General features: G+C 32.0%; 1 protein-coding gene across 10 annotated transcripts; it reads right to left on the minus strand.

The window, feature by feature from the left end:
* Positions 1 to 1,071: 1,071 nt before the first annotated feature.
* LOC101896105 (GTP-binding protein Di-Ras2) lies at positions 1,072 to 20,900 on the minus strand. 10 transcript variants are annotated; one of them, XM_059125316.1, is made up of 5 exons: positions 20,705 to 20,899; positions 17,065 to 17,425; positions 8,444 to 8,629; positions 8,218 to 8,388; positions 1,072 to 5,695 (listed from the first exon to the last, which is right to left on the minus strand). In XM_059125316.1, exons 3-5 carry the CDS (start codon positions 8,555 to 8,557, stop codon positions 5,522 to 5,524), a joined length of 459 nt encoding a protein of 152 aa, XP_058981299.1. In that variant the 5' UTR covers positions 8,558 to 8,629; positions 17,065 to 17,425; positions 20,705 to 20,899; the 3' UTR covers positions 1,072 to 5,521. The 10 variants fall into 10 exon arrangements, with proteins under 10 accessions (XP_058981299.1, XP_058981298.1, XP_058981296.1 ...); XM_059125315.1 differs by having other exon boundaries at positions 20,681 to 20,899; XM_059125313.1 differs by having other exon boundaries at positions 20,550 to 20,899.
* Positions 20,901 to 21,941: the final 1,041 nt, after the last annotated feature.

The raw sequence follows: 21,941 nt of genomic DNA on the forward strand, positions 1-21,941 counted from the left end.
CTTTAATGTCCCTAAGGAAAATCACTACAAAATAAATTAGAATGTTATAAAAACTAGTAAAACTTACCTATCTGCCAGAATAACTTTTATAATACAAAAATTTATTAAAAATAATAAGATAGAAATCGGATATGTCATGCCTTAAGCAGAATGGTTGCAAAGACATACACACATTTTCTGTGTTACAGAAAAAATCGGTAAAATTCAAATGCTTATAATTTCGGTAGTTAACGAAATTAGTCGGAAAGTTAACGATGAAATTAAAGTAGTCGCTAAGGCGTACCGATAAATATCAAAGTTGTCGTATTTTTTATATCAATTTTATATCATATATATATACTTACACTTTGATATTTATCGGTATATATATATATATATATATATATATATATATATATATATATATATATATATATATATATATATATATATATATATATATATATATATATATATATATATATATATAACATATATATATATATATACATATATATATATATATATATATATATATATATATATACATATATATATATATCCCGATAAATATCAAAGTTGTCATCTTTTATTTATATCAAAATTTTATATATATATAAACTAGAAAACACAACAACTTGTGGACACCCAACTAGGAATGTACAGGTCTCAACTCTATTATTTCTCATCCTTAAAATCTGACTTGGTTTCTTCATTCATTTGTCACATACGCATTTCTTCATTCATTTGTCACATACGCATTTCACTGTCTTACTAGTTTTTTGCCCATAAAAATATTGAAGGTATCAAGCTAAATTTGTACACTTTGTAGTTATAAGTAATATATTTCTTAGGACGACATGTTTAAAAAAAAAAAGATTTAATCAAATATTTGAGGGTTACGAATCCAAACAATCATCAACGTCCTGCTCGTTTTTGTTTAACTTTTGAATTTTTACGCATGTACTCATTTAGTCGAATACTGATGTGGTCGATTATTGGATCATTATCATTTGATCACTATTTATGCGAAATTGATTTAATATTTTATCAATTAAAATACAAATATTTGTTTATTTATTTTTAAAAACAATAGATACACATGTCAATATTGTTTTTAAAAATTTTCGAAATTTAATGCATATTCACGGTATTTTGATGCCACATTTTTTTACGAACTGGTATTCAAAGTTTGTAACGGGTTTTCCTATGGGCCCCATATAACGTTACCTTTATATATTTGATAGTTGTATTTCGTAATGGGCTCTATCTCCGAAGAGAAAAAATATTGTCTATATTGGTTCAAGTTGTCCTGCATCCATATAACAGCACCGTCGAATGTTCTGTAATTTTAGCTACATCTTTTAAACTTCGAATTTGGATTCTTTCAGTTTAATGAAAACTGATTGGACATTTCTATGATACATTTTTAAATTAATTTAAATTACCACTGGTCTTATTTTTGAAACTGAAATTATTGATTTTCTCAATTGCATCATGCAGTAGACAGTTAGATAATACTAAAACGGGTTTTAGTTTGGAAACATCATATAATTGTAATATTTTTAAACATTAATATGTGAGCGTTTATTTGTATAATGACGCGACCTCAGTAAATTGCCTTATTTTTCTTGTCTCTCTATTCATCAGTATACGACATATATTTTTACAGAATAGCACTACCCATGGTAGAATTAAAATGGTGACGTCATACTAGCATATGTTTGGACATTTTTCAAAGTTATACATTTGACAACATCAACGCCGTGCTGGATATTATTATTTTTGAAATGGTGTTAGATTGATTTAATTGTACCGTGGTTCTATCGTTGTAACCAAGGTATAAGAATATAAGGTAACAGCTAAAAAACGACAAAATTGATTTTTTTTTGGTAGAAATTAATACAAACGTCACCTGAAGAATACAACATGAATGTATATGTTTTTCTTACCAGCCATGAATGCAATAAGTAAGACAACAAATCAAATATTTCTTGGCTATAAGAGTAAGTTTTATTCGAAAAACTGTTGCTGTTGGTGATACACTAGACACTTCAAGTGTCAATCTGGATTGAACAATGCATTGGAGGAAATCCGAACTGAATGTAAACACTGGGGGACGCATGTATTGTGTTGAATTCGGCATAAGAATAATAAAACTACGAGCATATGATAGAAGGTAAATACAATCATACAATATTGAATTCGATTATTTTGATTCTAAATTTGTTGGAGAATTTCGTGTTTATATCGTGTTTGACATCTTGTCTTTGTCTCATTTTAACAACAATACGTTTGTATTTTCAAAAGATAATTAAAGCTTTGTTTATTTTTTCAATTCTTATATTGATAATAAAGTAAACTAACAATTAAAACTACCTAATTTATTTGTTGGTAAGTATGTGTTGCGCAGTGTATATGTATATATAATTAAATTACGAATATTACAATATATTACTACAAGTTTATTGTTGTTTCTCTTTAATTTTATTAAATGACTAAATAAGCAAAAATAACAACACTTGAATTCGGGTAATCGGTTGCTGTTTTCTGCCAATTCCCAATAATCTCTTAATAAATATTTACCTATTTGAATAATAGCAAAAACTGTCTATTCTTATGTAAAATTGCGTTCCTTTGTGTATTTATTTAATTAATTGTATAAATATTTGATGTATATATGTATGTGTGTGTTTGTATGTATTCTTGTATGAAGTTTTCCGTTCAAAAACGTATTCAGCAAGCGGTTAATTAAAATTATGCATAAATATTTCATACCTACATATGTTTTTGCTTCGAATGATGCTAATAGTGTACACAAAACATACATATCGCTCTATTACTCAAAGAGTGTGAAAACTCGAAATTCGCCTTTTTGAGTCATCGATTCATTTTTAAGTACCTTTGCATTAGCCGTCACTTAAGAAGTGACGACACTTAACAAAACAACCTCATGTTGAATCTTGAAGATGTCGCCAAATTCTATGGAAGATAATAACTATGTCGATCTTATTATTTAGATTTTATTTCATCGAGACCCCCTTAGGTATTATAATTCATGCCTTATTATTCTGTCAAAAGGGTTTCTGTGTGAAATTTATCAAACACAAAAACATACCTAACTAAATTTCAACATTTTAACATCATACAAGTATATTTAGGTTCTGGAACAGAGCAACACTTATCCGACAATGAGGCACAGTTTGCTCAGATAACAGTACGTGTACAATCACATTAAATTTGACTATTAACGTATGTAGCAAAATTTATTGTGATAGGTCAATCGTCCGGATTATCCCTGGTAAATATTTTGTATGCACATGTGCTATAAGTCCCACGAAGAGAGCGGAACATGCATTCATAGACACGTTACATAGTATATAGACTCGACTCGCGGTAGAATTAAATTAAGGCAATCTCATTTTTAATAATATCCAGTAGTGGAATTCTCTAACTCATTATCGAGTCACCACTGTGGATAAAAATAAAATTATATAAGGAGTTTATAAGACCGTCAATATTGACGGTTAACGTATGTGTTTGCAGGAGAATATAAAAATAGAGAATACAAAAAACGACCAACAAATTATGCCGCAATAGAGCTAATATGGAAGTAAATTGTGTCGGAAAATACGTGCACATTTAGTTTGGTTTTTAAGTTTTTTTACAACCATCTGAACGTCCTACACACCGACAAATAAAGTACTCACTTTTAGTAGATTCCTTATTTACTTGATGTATTATCTAAGTAATTGAGAATCTAAATAACACGTTTTACGAACATATTTTCCATGTAAATAAGGAATACATAATGTATGGTATAATTATAAGAAGTACAACAACAAGTACAATTCAATAAGAACCATAAGGAAATTTTTTATTGTAAGTAATGCTAGTGTCAGTGTGTTATGTCCAAACATGTAATCCAGGCAAAATAATTTTAAAATATACATAAAAGTATTTATAATATTTGGATATTTGTATTTGGATTATAACGCTCCTTGTTATGTTATAACTCGTAAAAAAGAACCGTCACGCATTTTCAGTCAGATTTTCTTTCAATTCGTTTTGATTTTTCGGTGATTTACCTTGAAGGTAAATCTAAAAAATCGACATCCGGGGACGGGGATTTTTAAGCCCAAAAAAATTAAATTTTATGTCCCACGTAATACAGCAGATAAAATGTCATTCATTATTTTTGTAAAATATGCCACCCGTCACACGAAAATATTTTAGTCATGAAAAGAAGTGTTCACACATAGGAATACTAGCCCATTATTTTAACAAGGTTAAGTTTCTTGACAAAGCATCGGTAGTTATTCCTTGCCCACCAATCAGTCGACAAAAAAGCAGTTATTCTTTGGCTACTGCCATGGAAGTTGAATAGTTGAAAGCGGTAATTTTGAATGGAGGAGGAGTATACTACATTTTGCAATTTTAAAAAAAAGACCAAATAAAAATAGAGTCGCGCTTACCTCAGAAACAAAGTAGAAACAATGTTTTTAACTTTTAATTTATGTTTTACATGAAAGTTACAGACGTTTGCCCGTAACGCCAAAAAGAGTTGGAGAATCCTACTACAGCATAGACTAAAAAATATTTACACAACGGAATGCTCTCACTGTCAGTCGACAAAAAAGCAGTTATTCTTTGGCTACTGCCATGGAAGTTGAATAGTTGAAAGCGGTAATTTTGAATGGAGGAGGAGTATACTACATTTTGCAATTTTAAAAAAAAGACCAAATAAAAATAGAGTCGCGCTTACCTCAGAAACAAAGTAGAAACAATGTTTTTAACTTTTAATTTATGTTTTACATGAAAGTTACAGACGTTTGCCCGTAACGCCAAAAAGAGTTGGAGAATCCTACTACAGCATAGACTAAAAAATATTTACACAACGGAATGCTCTCACTGCTTATCGTCCATATTATGGCAGGGGTATGATTGAAATTCAAAGCCACTCAGATCTAAATCTTATGTATATTTTACATGATTTCGTCGAAAAATGGCCTATCAATCATGTGCAGTGCTTCAAAAACGAATTAATGTGTTTCCAAGTCGAGTAGGTCCACTGGCTCAATCAGCATGTTGACTATGCAAAAACTTGCTGAGAGCCACATGGGTATAAAGACAGGACCAAAGCTTCCGTTGTCTACATATTCATTAGTCTATGACTACAGAGGGATGTTGGATGATATGAGAAGATTTTCATCCATATCTTTTAATATATTTCTTATTCCTGGTCTTCAGTCTTAAAACGTGAAAAAAAAACATTCCCGATATGTGCACATGAAAATGTTACTTTCAATTTTGGTAAATGATTATGGAATTATTTTTTAGTTCAATTTCCAAATGAAAGATAAATGAGACTACCTTTTATAATTATGCTATGTCTAAATTTGGTGTACCCAACTATAGCCGATCTTTTTCCGCCGTCTATCATTTATGAATATAACATAAGTATGTTTGTATGGGTGTGTACAATGTATAATTTCACTGAATATATGCACCAGTTTCAAGTATTTGTTAGTATTTCTTTGCATTACATTATGAGACATTTCTCTTTGGCACTACTGGAGCCTCCTCCGTCACCCTCGCCGTTTTCCGCTATGGCACCATTTGTTTCCTTATTTTTCTTTTCCTTCTTCTGCTTCTTTTTTGTTTTTGTATCCAGCTGTAGCGATACTGTTCGTGTTTTTTCCAAATTTAGCAATTCCTGAAACCAAACACAAGGGACACATTGGGATTAACCTTAGATTTAGTTAAAAACAAATTTACAGTCCAATACTTTATTAAGCATATGAAAATATCTTAATGTGAAAAAGGCGTTTGAAAGAACTACATTCCTGTTTCCAATTTTCCAAAACAGTCTAATGTATCGATGGGCACTGTTAGTTCGGGGTACTTACAGTCGGTCTGTTCCCGAAATGTGAGAGTGTACATTTTTTTAATTCATTGATTGATTTTTCCTTTATGACATCGGAAAAAATCAAAAATAATAGATTCTTTTAGGTTCTGGAATAGATCAAATGTTTGTAAATAGTTTTTTAAACATTTGAAGAGAAACGCATACTTTTTCGTATTTTAAGAAAGTTATAATTATTTAAAATTTTGATCCGTTCTGAGGGAGGTACTAGTACCCATGGTACAATGAATTCAAGGTAGGGCAGAACTACCATATGATTTAAATTTTTTTTATTTTTCTGGCTTAATATGTCAACTTCACTTGTTTATGTTTGTGTATTATTTTCAATAATAAAATAATTTGTTCAGAAAACATTTAAATTCGGGTGTTTTCAAAATGCTTATTGCGACGTATGCATCGACAAAATCTCCACCAAAGACATAGAAGTATAAAGATGGGACAAGACAGAGTCAATATATGGCAACCCTGTGAAAATACCTCTGTTGTTATGATATCGTAACAACATAGTTAGAAATGTTATGCGATTTAAACCGCTTAGGCAATATGCAATTAATTTGGACAGTCTATGGAATAGAATTTTGAAACCCAATCCTTGGATTTTTCAAACTTTTGTTTGTCATTTTTTTTCTATAAATATATTTTTTATATTAACATGGTCCTGCCATAAGCTGTTACTCAGACAGTATAGACACAAACCATTTGCTCAGAATGCATTTTGTCTAGTCTTTACCATTTTAGGTCTTTGTCTCCACTTTTTGTCGCGAAATAAACCATAAGAGATGTATAGAACATGATTTTGAAAAGAAATTTTGACCTTTCATTCAGTTTTCGCGGTTTTAAATTATTTATTCAAAATCAATGCAACAAGTTGTTTGCTTTTTTATTGTTTTGATAGTAATTCTGACATTACAAGCCAAACAGGTACCCCTTTTTACTTGCAATTTTTTCAAAGTTAGCCTACCTTGTATTCATTGTATCATGCTAGTACCATATTCAAACATGGTCTTGTTTTGATAAAAATATTGGGATGCGTCTTTTGAAAGTAATCGTATACTTATTTCGAATTTTATAAGCTTCATGGTTATTCTAAATGTTGACCCTTTAATGGGGGAGGTACCGGAAGGAGTGGTTCATTCCATTCGTTCTTCATACCAGATCTGGACGTGGTAGAAATATTAAGGTTTGCTAAATTTAAAGACAATCTGATCTTTTATTTCACATTTTATAAAAGTTATAAAAATTCAAATTTTTGACACTTTGTGGGGGAGGTACTTGATGGAGTGGACCGATGTTATCTATTTTCGTACATGACATAGCACTTATAGAAACATTGGGGATTTTAAAGTTGACACAAAATGAAATGATCCTTTCTTGTTCCATAATATAACTATCTGAACCCGGTGCGCTTCGCTACTCTCCTTTTGATTTTATATGCATTCAAAATTTTGTATACAAATATTTGTTGGTTAAAAAAAATAAAACAAATTCAAAAATTTAAAGAAACAAATTAATACTTTAATGCGTAAACAAACAAAGAGCTAGGTCTGCCACGCGTGAGCATGTCAGGAGCAGCTGACCATGAGAAAAGCAGGAAGCGAATTTATTACACCAAATTCATTGAAATTGGAGGTGCATACCGTGTTTGGTGCATCAAATTTGTGAAATCGGCCAAGAATATTTATGGGAGCTATATCCAAATCTGAACCGATTTCAATATAATTTTGCAAATTTATTTTTGTACCAAATTTAGTCACGCATGCCAAATTTCTTTGGAATCGGACTTACTTATCGTGTTTGGTGCATCAAATATGTGAAATCGGACGAGAATATATATTGGAGTTATATCCAAATCTGTACCGATTTCAATATAATTTGGCAAATTTATTTTTGTTCCAAATTCCGTTACGCATTCCAAATTTGGAGACTGTATCTGTAATCGATCAATAGATATGTGCACATAAAATCTAAATTTTTGGGAGGTACCCTCGATTCTGATGCTATATCCCTAGTTCCAAGTGGAATTCCAAAAATTTATATAGCTTATGTCACTTTGTAGTATACTTGTAGCATACCCAATATAATCAATGTAGCGGCAGTACTTCCAAGTTTTCTGTGGGAAAGAAGCAGAACATAGGTCTTCCGATAGGGCCAGAGGATTACCCTAGTATTGCATACATGCATACAATTGTGAATAAAATGTACACAAAATTGTTGACAGTGCTGGGTTTTTAATCTTAATGGTAGTTTTCGTTGTACTTACACGTTTAACGGACCTTGGAACCCATAAACAAAGTTGTTTTTACTCAACTTACCTGAAATAATTCCGTAACATTGTGATTGGTTTTTGCAGAAGTTTCCATAAATGAAATATTCCATAGCCGGGCCTGCTCTTTGCCCTCCTCCTCTGTAACATTTCGCAGTTCCGCACTTTCATCGCACTTATTGCCAACCAGCATAACAGGTATATTTACTATGTCTTGACCCTGGAAGAGTTGTGCTCAGTAACATTATGTGTCGCTTCTAATACGAATGTCTTACCTTCAGTTCCTTAATGAGATTCCATATTGGCTTTAACTCTTCTAAGCTTTGCTTCGAGCACACCGAATACACTAAAATGAAGGCATGACCTTTAGTTATGGACAATCTTTGCATCGCAGGAAACTGATGGGATCCCGTTGTGTCGGTAATTTGCAGGGTGCAGATCGTTTTATTGCAGCTTATGACCTAAGAAAATGGGAATGGATCAAAGTATATCTTAATCTCTGTAATTAAATTGATAACATTGTTCAAAAAATAAATGTATATATGGACTTATTGCCATTGTATTTTGTATGTAAACTACCCGCAACAAGAAGCGGGAAAACGCATTATCTACTTTCGGACAAAATTGTGTTGTCTCACAATAATAATCCCGAAGACCTGATATATATTTATGCAATATTTAACGATTCGATAATTTTCGCCTATCAACCACCATGGAAAGGATGAAAGGACGAAGACCCCATAAGTATATATATTCATAATCAGTATTAAACTCTAAGTCGATTTAATTGGGTCCTTATGTTTGAAATTTGACACGGTAGTTCATATCGTGTCTAGGATGGTTAACATTGAAAATAAGGTATATCGGCCCCTTCCGATATTCGGTATGGACGGTATGGTAATTGGGTATTGAGAGTTTGTATCGTGTTCTACCTCGGGCGATCGCACATTTTCGGTATAAGTCCATGTTTTACAATAGACCCCATATAACGGTTCCGTCGGATATTCGGTATTTTGATGATTTAAGACAAATTTTTTACAGGATTTGTGTAAAACTTGGTGTTTGTAGTTCATAATGGGTTCTATTACCGCTGTCAGATCATTGTCCATATTGGCCTACGGTACCCGCCAATATTTGGTATTATGATGCTGCTAGCTTCATTCTTCCACGAGATTGTTTTAAATTAGGTATTTAAGACTCGCAAAAGATAACGGTATTTGTAGTAGAAATGTATCTCTATAGAATCCCGTTTTGCTATGACCCCCATACAATGGCTCAATCCACTTTATTGTTTTTTTTTTTAAGAACTTTAACTTCGTTCTCCAACCGATCTCACTGATATTTGTAGTTTAAAGTGGAAGACACATTTGAATCCAGATACTTTTAATTATATTTTTTTTTTCCAATGGTGTACCATCCACAATAGCCCTCCTTCAAGGTAGAGTGATGCAATAGTATGTTAACAATTTGCTCTGTTCCAGAACCTGCAAGAATCTACTACATTTGCAATTTTTTCGATATCATAAAGGGAAAATCGGCTATTGTAATATTTTTTTTGTTTGTATTCTTGCAGTTTTGGAACAGACCAAAAGTTATTAATTTGACAATACTCATCGTCAAAATATATATTTTTAAAGACGCAACTCAGAGATTGGTACCTGTTTTCTATGCAGTGAAATTTGACAAAGTAAATTACAGAAAAGGCAGATTAATTGAAATTACTTTACCTTCTTCATTTGAATTTGCGACACATCTAACACAATCTCAAAAAAATTGCGACTCACCAATTGGCTGCTTATAAAAGTAACACATAAATACTACCAATAGCAGTTTGCAATAGAGATTTAAAGATTACATGTATCATTTTTTATTTAATACTAAAATAGTCTACGAACAATTGATTTCAATGGGTATGATGTACTTATTCTACACATATTACAGATTTACCATCATATTAGTAACTTTTAGACGCAGGGGGTTGACACGTCCAATTTATTCCATATTTAGTTGCATAAGAAGTGAAGGCAGGAAGACTTTGGTTGATTCATTAAATAGGCAAGCACACTTCCTAGCAACCGAAATCAGAATTTCGTAAATTGTTTGTGATGAAATGGGTGTCAAAGTTACTTCTTTATAATAAAAAATGCGAAGCAATGGCATGATGACTTGGTTTCCTTCTATTAGGGTTTCAAGAATGCAAGTAATTTAAAAACATTTGTATGTCGAAATTCGCAAACTTATTTTTTTGTTTTTGAAGAACCATGGTAAAATAAGGAAGGTAATGTCATGCAATAATATGTTTATTTTTTTTTTTTTCAAAATTATACGCTTTATCATTGTACAATGAAATCAAGGTAGGGCAGAATTACCAAATGATTTTATTTTTTTATTTTCTTGGCTTAATAAGTCAACTTTATTTGTTTATGTGTGTGTATTCTTTTCAATAATAAAAAAAAGTTTTCAGAAAATATTCAAATTCGGGTGTTTTTAAAAGTGCTTATTGCAACGTATGCATCGACAAAATCTACAGTTTTTGTCGCGAAATAATCCTTGGTAGATATATAGAACATGATTTTGAAAATAAAATTTGACCTTTCATACTGTTTTGGTGCTTTTCAATTATTTATTCAAAAACAATGCAACAAATTGTTTGGTTTTTTTATTGTTTTGATAGTAATTCTGACATTACAAGCCAAACAGGTAGACCTCAATATTTGCAATTTTTTCAAAGTTAGCCTACCTTGTCTTCATTGTACCATGCGCTTGATAACATCTCATTGTCAAAATTTATATTTACAAAACCATTGTATACTCACAAATCAGAGATGGGAACTAGTTTTCTATGCACTGAAATTTCTTATAATTTGTTTATATTCTATGGAATACAATGAAGACAAGGTAGGCTAACTTTGAAGAAATTGTTTATATAGAGGTCTACCTGTTTTGTTTGTAATGTCAGAATTATTATCAAAACATAAAAAGACAACTTGTTGGATTGATTTTGCATAAATAATTGAAAACTACCGAAACTGAATGAAAGGTCAAAATTTCTTTTCAAAATCATGTTCTATACATTTCCAAAGGTTTATTTCGCTACAAAAAATGTAGATTGTGTCGATGCATACGTTGCAATAAGCATTTTGAAAACACCCGAATTTGAATATTTTCTGAACATTTTTTTTTATTATTAAAAAGAAAACACACACATAAACAATTAAAGTTGACATATAAAGCCGAGAAAACAAAAAAATTAAAATCATACCCCAACATACCAAATTGACTTGAGAATAATATTTTAATAAGCTTACAAACATAAGCCTAAAGCTTGAGAAAATCTTGAGAATGTATTGAGAAATGTTTGTTTAACAATTATAGAATAATCGAAAAGGAACCCTTATTCATAAGCTTATTCTTGTAATTGCAGAATAAGCTTACGAAAGTAATATTTTATAAAGCTTATTTTTTCAATGGTAAAAAATATTTATTTATTCATTTTTTAATTATTTTACACATTTCATTCATTGATTGCCATCCCAGCTGTCACTGCATCCTGTTGCCTTGATACCTAGATGTTTTCTTTCCCCTTATTTGAGCTTCTGTATCTCCTCCACTTATTCTTCACTTCTGTTGAATTCCTGCAACTTTTTGACGCCTCCATTCTGAAATGAGATTGAAATAATTTATACAACAGATTCCCAGATTTATTATTCATCATTACCTTAGAGTTTCGTCCGGAAATGGGTCCTAAATTCGCGTGATTTTGATTTTAACCAAAGAAAATAATTTTTTGTTGACAATTTTCACAAAAAAAAATCAAAACAAATTTGTCAACAAAGGACAGATTTGAGAAAAGTTTGTGCAAAAAAGTGTTTCTCAAGCATTGTTGAAAAATTTTTATGATAAACTATTTTCATAATGTTATTCTCAAGCTGTATTGTATTTTTGGTATGTTGGGACGGTATCATGGTCCTACCTTGATGTTATTGTATGTTAAATTTGTCATTCCATTTGCAACATCCCCAAATATTCGCCGTAGACCCCAAAAGTAAATATATTTATATTCAGCATAAAATGTTCAGTCGATTTAACGACATCCGCCTGTCTGTTGATGGTTGGTATTGAAAATGAGATAGATCAATACCAACCACGATTTGTTATAACCTACATATAACGGTACCTCCCGATATATGGTATTTTGATGATTTTTGCCACATTTTCCACGGATTTGCCTAAAAATGGTATTTGATTTCGTAATGGGTTCTAGTCCCGGTGGCGGAACATGGAATATTTAGCATTTTAATAATCCTAGTCACATTTACCCACGAAATCGTTCCAAATTTGTTATTTAAGACTCGCAATAGATAACAATCCTTGTAGTATAAAATTGTCTCTATATGTTTCCGTTTTGGTATGGCGCCCCATATAACGGTTTATGAGTAAAGTATTAAAAGTTCATCCAGGTCCAACTTACAGCTTTTACTTGTTTTATTTTCTTGGTTAAATACGTCAGGTGAGAATACATAAACATTGTTTTGGCTGGCTGTAGTCATCGGCTGGCTTCTTCCAAAGAAAAGAACAAAGGAGCGTAGGGCCAAAATCGATTTAAGTCAACCTAAAACTCCTTTGTTCTTCTACGAAGAAGCCAGCCGACGACTTTAAGCCAGTCAGAAGCTTTTTTCTCACCTTTAGTTGTGTATGTATGTATTCTTTTCAATTATATAAAAATTGTTTAGAAAATATTTATTATTTTTTATTATATTTAGAACATGATTTTGAAAAGAAACCTCGATCTTATATTCAGTTTATAGGTGTTTTGTTTATTAATTCAAATTCAATGTAACAAGTTGTTTTGTTTCTCTGGCAAGGATTTGTGTAAAATTTCGTATTTGTAGTTCAAAATGAGTTTTATAACCGCTGTAGGAACATTGTCGATATTGGTCCACAAAGGAGTTTTAGGTTGACTTAGTTTGATTTTGGCCCTAGGCTCCATTGTTCATTTCCGAAGAAGCCAGTCGATCGATATTGGCCAGCAAGATAAGCGCTTTATGTATTCCCACCTTAAGTGTTTTTTTTTTCTCACAACCACTTTAATGGCGACTTTCAATAAAATTTGAAACTTTTGACGGTCGTTTGATTTGTTTTTAATTCAATATTCGTTTGCTTATAATTGAGCGGTTCCAGATCTACAAGAATGTAAAAATATTAACTACGATATGACATCAAAAAATTTTCTGGAAGTACTGGAACAGAGCATATATATATATATATATATATATATATATATATATATATATATATATATATATATATATATATATATATATATATATATATATATATATATACGGTGATCAACACTTTGGTATTTTTAAGTCGCTAACTTACCGAAAAATATCGTTAATTACCGAAATTATAAGCATTTGAATTTTACCGTTTTTTTTTTTTTTTTTTATATATTATATATATATATATATATATATATAAATATATATATATATATATATATATATATATATATATATATATATATATATATATATATATATATATATATATATATGTATATATATATACGGTGATCAACACTTTGGTATTTTTAAGTCGCTAACTTACCGAAAAATATCGTTAATTACCGAAATTATAAGCATTTGAATTTTACCGTTTTTTTTTTTTTTTTTTTGTAACTCAGAAAATGAGTTACAGAATTCCACTACTGGTGACCAACCGAAGGTGCACATTTTTTCAGCTGACCTCTTTGGCAAGTATACACTATCATTTTGTTTTGTTTACAAACTGCTGGACAACGAATAATTTCTCATCGGAGAAACCCAAATTCGGCAGTTCACCACTTTCGGCCAAGCGAAGCAACTCTTTACCTCTTTTAGGTCTATTTTCTTTCTATTGCTGTGTAAGTTTTTGAAATTTTTGATATTTCAAAGACTTTACCCCGAGAACATTTTTCAATATTTTCCGAATGGAATATTCCGAGCCATCTTCGACCATTACGTTCTTTACTTTTCGAACCATTGCAGCTGATGTTGCTGTTTTCTTCCGTCCACTTCCTTGACGTCGGGCTACGCTACCAGTATCACGGTAACGAGCGATGGTACGAGACACAAAACATTTATTCACATTTAAATGCTGGAGTGCTCTAACGATAGCCACTTGTGGTATTCCAGCCAAATATAACGTCGGACGAGTGGCTCAGAAATGACAGCAGTCTGAAGTTTCGATCGTTGTTTCAAATAAACCAAGACATGCGAGCATGTATTTTTGTATGGCAAAATATGTTTTTATACCCTGCGCAAGCGATTCCATATTGGAACTAAGAAGGCAGAGTGATGCAATCATATGTTTACCGTTTTTTTTTTTTTTCAAAGTTACTCTTTTGATAACATCTTAATGTTATTTATGAAATATGACAAAGTTAATTACCGAAAATGCTGAGGTGGGTATGCTTATTTGAAATGACTTTAGTTTCTTCCATGTGTGATTCCCAAAGTTTACTGACCCAGACCCAACTTTGAAAAAAATGGTGACAAGTGGATACAAGCGAAGTAAGATGAAATTTGTAATTTGAAGGAAAACGTGACATGATGACATATATAAATGCCTATTTAGTAAACTCACCAACGAAAGGGAACTCATATATATATTGGTCTACGTTGATGATATTTTTGTGATTTAAGACAAAATATTTGATTATTGAATTCGTCAGGAGACATTTGTTGAAATCTTACTAAAAGAGTTTGAAATACAGGATTTAATACAGGACATCAAAGTATACACTTGATCCAAGATACGGCAAGGAGATATCAGAACCATTGCTGATAATTCAAGGTGCGGGAAACTAGTTGCATCTCTTCTGTACATACATATGTGTGACTAATAGGCCAGATATAACAGCCAGTCGTTTAAAGATGCCTAGTGGACCGAGCTAAAAAGTGTTTTGAAATACCTAAATTATGTTAAACTACTACAATGAAAGCACTCTCTTTTAGAACGCATTGATAGCTATGCCGGCGCGTATTTGGTCGGAGAATAGAATTGGCAGCAGATGTAATTCTAGATTCATTTTCCAAATAAACGGAGAATCCATCAACAGTTCATTTGCTCTCTTCGATTACATTAAACCACAACATATCAATTGCATATATTGTCCTTCATATCTGCTATGTCGACCAAGCCTCTATCATTAATCAAAAGTGCGAGATTCAGGTAGCAATCAGGAGTACAGATTGCCAAAGTCTTAAGCTGGGAATACATAAAGCGCTTTTTTGGCTGGCTTAAGTCATCGGCTGGCTTCTTCGGAAATGAACAAAGGAGCCTAGGGCCAAAATCGAACAAGGTCAACCTAAAACTCCTTTGTTCATCTACGAAGAAGCCAGCCGATGACTTAAGCCAGCCAAATATGCGCTTTATGTATTTCCAGCCTTAGGGTGCAAGTACATAAAGAGCTTGAAGTCATGGCTAGGCATATTTTGTGACATTTCATAAAGGGATTACAGAGCCGCATTACATGACATTACAATGACATTACATGACATTAATATGCCTAGCCATGACTTCAAGCTTGTTATGTACTTGCACCTTTATACTTTGATTTGTAAAATAATATCAATGTAGTTTACATTGAAATGTGAATTTGTACCAAATATTTTTCCATTCTCTAAAATTAACTTGATGAAGATAGTCTTCTAAATTTTGTTTCTCAGACGTACTCTAAAGGTGTGGGTACATAAGTAGCTTGAAATCTTCGCATAGCATATTTTGTGACATATTATAAAGGGATTTAAATTTGGCATTAATATACAAATCTGCTTCTGTTCCGACAGGGCCAGCTGGCATTGCTACCATTGAACATATAAGTTGCAACCATAGTAAGTTGCTACATTGCTGCTGGGACAATGAACTCTCAAACCAATTTTGAAAATTATTCAAATTCGTTAAAACTGTTTAAACAGGCATATCATAACAACCTCCGATTTATTAAAAAAAAAACATTTTAAAATTTTTCCAAGCGTTGATATATCTATGGTACAACAAAGAGGTAGAACAGCTTCGTAAAACTACAGAAATACAGATCTTTGCCCGCTTCCTGTCAGAATTACTCAAAATTATATGCAACAAGTTGTTTCCATTTTTTTCACATTTAAAAATGTCTTAAATAAAGCGAAAGATGAATGAAGTTTCTGGACTTTCTTTAAAAAATATGAACCAAAATGTTGAATCCTTCAATTCCATGGCAAAACTGGTTTATATCTTCAAAGCACGCTCCACAATCTACGTTTTCTCCAATCATTGATTTTGAAAATATTTTGCTTTTATTTTTCGAAACAATAAAAAAAATTGTGATCAGGTGGTAGCCCTACATTACCTTTTTATTGTACCATGGATACATCTACCTGTATTCTTCTACCATGGTTGCGACATAATATGTAAATATTTTCAATATGATTTAAAACAATAAATACTCAAACGGTGTACATATTTCGACCAAAAAAAAAAAAAAACTACACCGTGAGACGTAGCAATGGTTTATGTCGCATAAATGTAAAGTATGTGTCACTATTGTTTAGTTAAGACGTTCAATTTCCATTAGGTCTTCAACACAATTATTACCATTCCTGTAAAACTATTAAATATTCTGTGCTCTTATTGTCGGTTGGGAGTCGAATGCCTTTGGGAATTTTTCGAACCCTTTTATTTATTCGTACTTCGTCGTTCTGAAGCGAAAAATTACTAACTCACACTATTAAAACATTCAATTGGTTTCGTTGAAGTCATCTGTGATTTTCATATTAAGGTTTGGAGCTAAATATTTTTTGCTCTAGAACGACGACTTTTCAGCTCATAGAGTTACAAATAGTTGAACATTTCTCTGTAATATGCTCACCTGACGATATGTATCCTCTATTGTTGGTATATAGGATTCGCGAAATGTTCCTTTTATAAATCGTAGAACTAATGAACTTTTCCCAACTCCCCCCGCGCCAAAAACAACAACCCTATAGTCGTTGTTTGCTTCGGCGCGGGTCACGACCTGCTGATTCTTTTGCTCCGTAATTTTGAGGCTGTTTCTTAAACACTATCACAATGTTCACTCAAATATTTTCCCTGAACGAGAAATGAGTCAGTTCTCTTTGTTTTATAAAATGTTACGTGGCGTATGACACTTCAAAACTGCATGCGCGGAATTGATGATATTAATGACTTGTACACTTTCATACCGGTTTTTCAGTTTCTTTCGCGCAGGTCTGCAAGAAAGTAATCGTAAGGGTCTGCTACAATGTTGCGAGTTGAGTGTTTATGTTGGATGTTTGTGGGTGTGAGATCAATCATTGTTTCGCTATTAACATGCATGGTATATATTGTATGTTTTATATGTGTATATACATATAGGATGCTTATGCCAGTATGAAACTATTTTTTGTAAAAAGGTGCAAAGAAATTAGAATCAGAACAAGTTACTTCTCCGCTCACGACTTGGTGCTCCGTCAGTGTTAGGCGCTTTAAATCAATACGTTAAAATAATAGTTCTGAAAATTTTATAAATAAAAAAAATTGTTTCAAATTATTTCAATTTGGCCAACTTATGAAATATACATAAATATAAGAGGTGTGTGTGTGTCTTCACTATGTATATTTTTATAAATGCAAATAAAGTTCAATAGAATAGGTCATGGTAGAAGAATATAGGTAGACGCGTCGACACAGCTGCTGGGAAAATGAACTGTCAAACCAATTTTGTAATTGAAAATGTTGAATGAAAAATTATTTAAATTTGTAAAAATTGTTGAAAAACGTAAATTATAATAGCCTCCGAATGACGTAGTATAATAAAACATATAAAAATCTACTTATATTTGAAAAAACATTTAAATTTTGTTGACATATCAATGGTCCCAAGCGTTGATGCATCTACCTGTATTCTTCTGCCATGGAATAGGTATAGAAAATAGTATAAACATATTATTGCAAGCTCATTTTGTCACTTCAATACAGTCAGAGAATGAAATGGGGCAACCTCAATCACATTACGTTCTTAGACACTTGTAGAAAATAAATGGCTAATTGTTATCGGCATTACAGTTGTCACAATGTAATGCCGACTCTGAAATCACTTCCACCCAAAGTTTCGCTTTGCTGCAGTATTTCATTTTCTAATTTTAAAGTTATAGTTGTTCTAAAAATGCGCCCAATCAATTAGCAATACCATACTTTATACAGATGAGAGAGATTATTTTTTGAAAGAATGGCAATTTTTGTCAAGTTTAGAACTAATAGTACGTTTACAGTCCTAGTGTATTTAAATCACTGCATTGCATATACGCCAAAGGAGTTTAGCCCGGCAAAACGATCTAAGGTAAACATATTAAAGTTTATTAAAAATAAAATAACATTATTATAATAACAATCACGAAGTCGCGGTTTTATGTCAACAAGCCTCAGACTCTTTTAGCTTTTAAAGACAATATCCGTCAAGAATGTGGGGACCTATTAGGTGTGTCTGGTTACCCTAACATTTGTAACAATTGTTACAAGTTGTTACTGGGAGTCGTCTGATAACCCGAAAGTTCTGCAAAAGAGAGCGGTTGGAGAGGGAAATTTTGACAGTTCTTTCAGTGAGAGTTTGCAAATTCTTGCTGGACAAATTTCTTCTTGCAATCACTTGCAACTCTTCTTCTCATTTATCGACATTCAATCAGATGTTTTCTATTGTTTGTTTATTTATTTTTGTACTTTTAATTTGAAAATATTTTTTGGAACTTGAAAGACTAATTGTTTTTGGAGAAAAACTTTAAAAAATGTGGAAAACGTAAAAAAATAAAAGACTATTTCCAACATTTTTATTTAAAAAACTTGTAAAATTAGTATTGCTTCCTTTGTTTTAATTCTCCTTATGGGGGACAAATTGGTTTGTTTTGACAAATCAGCTGATTAGTTGCAAGCTTTTGCAGGAATACCGTCTGTTTACTTTTCGCATTTTCCTTGCAAAAGAGAATAAAACTGCCTTTTCTCTCAGAAAGAAGTTGCTGGACAATTCCTGCTGGAAAAGAAACCAGACACACCTATTGCCGGATGTGTTGGCCAAAGAGATGTAAAATGTCATAAAAAGAGCTCAAATGACAAAAAACTGTGGCGACGGCCATTTAAATGTATTTCTTAATAGTTTGTTTGCCATGACAAGCATATAACCAAAATTGGTTTTCAGTTCATTGTCCCAGCAGCTGTGTCAATGCGTCTACCTATATTCTTCTACCATGTATTGGACCATGATGCAACAATAAGGTGTTCCAATAATCAAACGAAATGTCTAAACTTGTTTACTTTTTGTTTATCTTTCGTACTGTGATTCTAATCACAATAAGTATTTTGACAACTAATCTGGATGTGTGTAAATGCCTTTGCCTTGTGTAAATGCCAGGTTAGTATTTTAAAGAAGTGTGTACAATGTCATATCAGACATTTGTAATATATATTGTAATGCTCATGGTAGAAGAATATTCTTCTACCATGGCAATGCTTTTGTTGAAAAGTTGCCAAAGGTTGTTTTCTTAGCATTGGAACAAATGTCCCTGAACTCCACTATATGAAACCCCTTCCCCATATAAAACCCTTAAAAGCACAGAAACACAAATATGAATCACATAGTTGGGATGGAAAAATTAGATATGTAAATACGTCAAGACATCCCTTGATGGTGATCGGTGATTGTCTTTCCCAACAAATGTCATTCCCAATAATTCGCCTTAACTTTCACAGCAATGGTTAGCCACTAAAACTTAAAGCATCATAGGTGTTCTTCTTAAAACATCCTGAAAAATATATTGTTGGTACTTCCAAGCGGATTGTTGATACAATTACTACCGATAAACTAAACAGATGGGCTCGTCCTAACAAGAGTTATTAACATTTCGACATGTGACATATTTTGCAGTTCGTGCGACAGCTTTAGGTTCTTGCTTGTTCTTGGGGGGTGCACAATTCAAAATGAGTGGGTGGGTGTTATATGTATTGCAGCATTATGGTTGTTATTTCCCATGTTGTAGTAGGAGTACGAAAACTATAAATCACACAGTCCCGAGTTAAAAGGCTCATATTTGAAATGAAAAAAAGAAATATACAAAATTAAATAATAGACACGCTACACGTATGTAGGTACATGTACAATTGTGCATTGCCAGGGAGCGGTGGATATACTAGATACTTTCAACTGGTCATATCCCGTGATAGTTTCTTAGTGAAGACAGCTGTAATATAGTAGTATTGAAATGCGCAATATGTATTAAGATTAATTAGGTAAATATTTTTCAAAGCAGGCATACAAATATACTATATTGGGTTCTTTGTGGGTTCTACCGCAAACACTTGTGTTACAATTTGTTTGTGTGGATTGTTGTATTTGGTCGTTTGAGATTTCCTTCTATAGGTTGTGGGTATGATGTATTATGTAGGTAGGAAGGTGGGTGGTTAGATAGATATTCGTATATTTTGTGTTGTTCTTCTACTGTTATTTTTTTATTTCTTTCCACTGGTTTATTTTCACGTCTCGATTCTCATTTCGTTGTTTAAACAAAGAAATTAACAAGTATCTTCGTTGCGTATCGAATTAATTGAAACAAGAATAATCGCGTTAAATTACATTTGTTTTTTCACTAGTTTTGATTTTAACACACGGACGAAATTAGTGTCACACATACACAATCAATGAACAGAGAGAAGGAGGAGAAATAACAAATTTCAATTGCATTTGGTATTTAGTACAGGTTTGACAACTCCAAAAATTACGACATGCGCAGAAAAAACGACGACATAAATACTTGAAAACCGTTATGATATTGGATATTGCTTGTCGAAAATCGACAACATAAAAAAACACTTAGAATAGATTTGAAAAAATAAAGAACTTAGACTATGCCCGCTTCCTGTCAGAATTATTCAAAATTAGATGCAACAAGTTGTTTTACTCATTTTTGTGAAGCCAAAAATGTAAACGTTTTTACTAAGACAAAAAATTGAAAAACTTAGATATTAGGTGTGTCTGGTTACCCTAACATTTGTAACAATTAATACAAATTGTTACTGGAAGTCGTCTGTTAACCCGAAAGTTCTGCAAAAGAGAGCGGTTGGAGAGCGAAATTTTGACAGTTCTTTCAGTGAGAGTTTGCAAATTCTTGCTGGACAAATTTCTTCTTGCAATCTCTTGCAACTCTTCTTCTTCTCATTCATTGACATTCAATCAGATGTTTTCTATTGTTTATTTATTTCTTTTGTGATTTTAATTTGAAAATATTGTTTTGGAATTAGCAAGACTAATTGTTTTTGGAGAACAACTTTACAAAACGTGAAAAACATAAATATTAATATGTAATAAGAAAGTAAAAGACTATTTCCAACATTTTTAGACAAATGCCATTAGCAATAGGTTTAAATAATTCCGCAGAACACATCAAATCTATCTTCTTTTATTGCTCATATTTTTATTTTATTGTCAATTTCCTTATTATTCATAAAACTTGTGAAATTGGTGGTGGTTCCTTTCGTTTAATTCTTTTAATGGGAGACAAATTGGTTTGTTTTGACAAATCAGCTGATTAGTTGCAAGCTTCTGCAGGAATACCGTCTGTTTACTTTTTGCAATTTCCTTGCAAAAGAGAATAAAACTACCTTACTCTCTCAGAAAGATGTTGCTGGACAATTCCTGCAGGAAAAGTAACTAGACAGACCTATTGTTGGTGGTTCTGGAACAGAGCATTTGTTATGAAATGA

This window comes from Musca domestica, unplaced genomic scaffold, assembly GCF_030504385.1.
Source record: "Musca domestica strain aabys unplaced genomic scaffold, Musca_domestica.polishedcontigs.V.1.1 33, whole genome shotgun sequence".
Taxonomy (NCBI): domain Eukaryota; kingdom Metazoa; phylum Arthropoda; class Insecta; order Diptera; family Muscidae; genus Musca; species Musca domestica.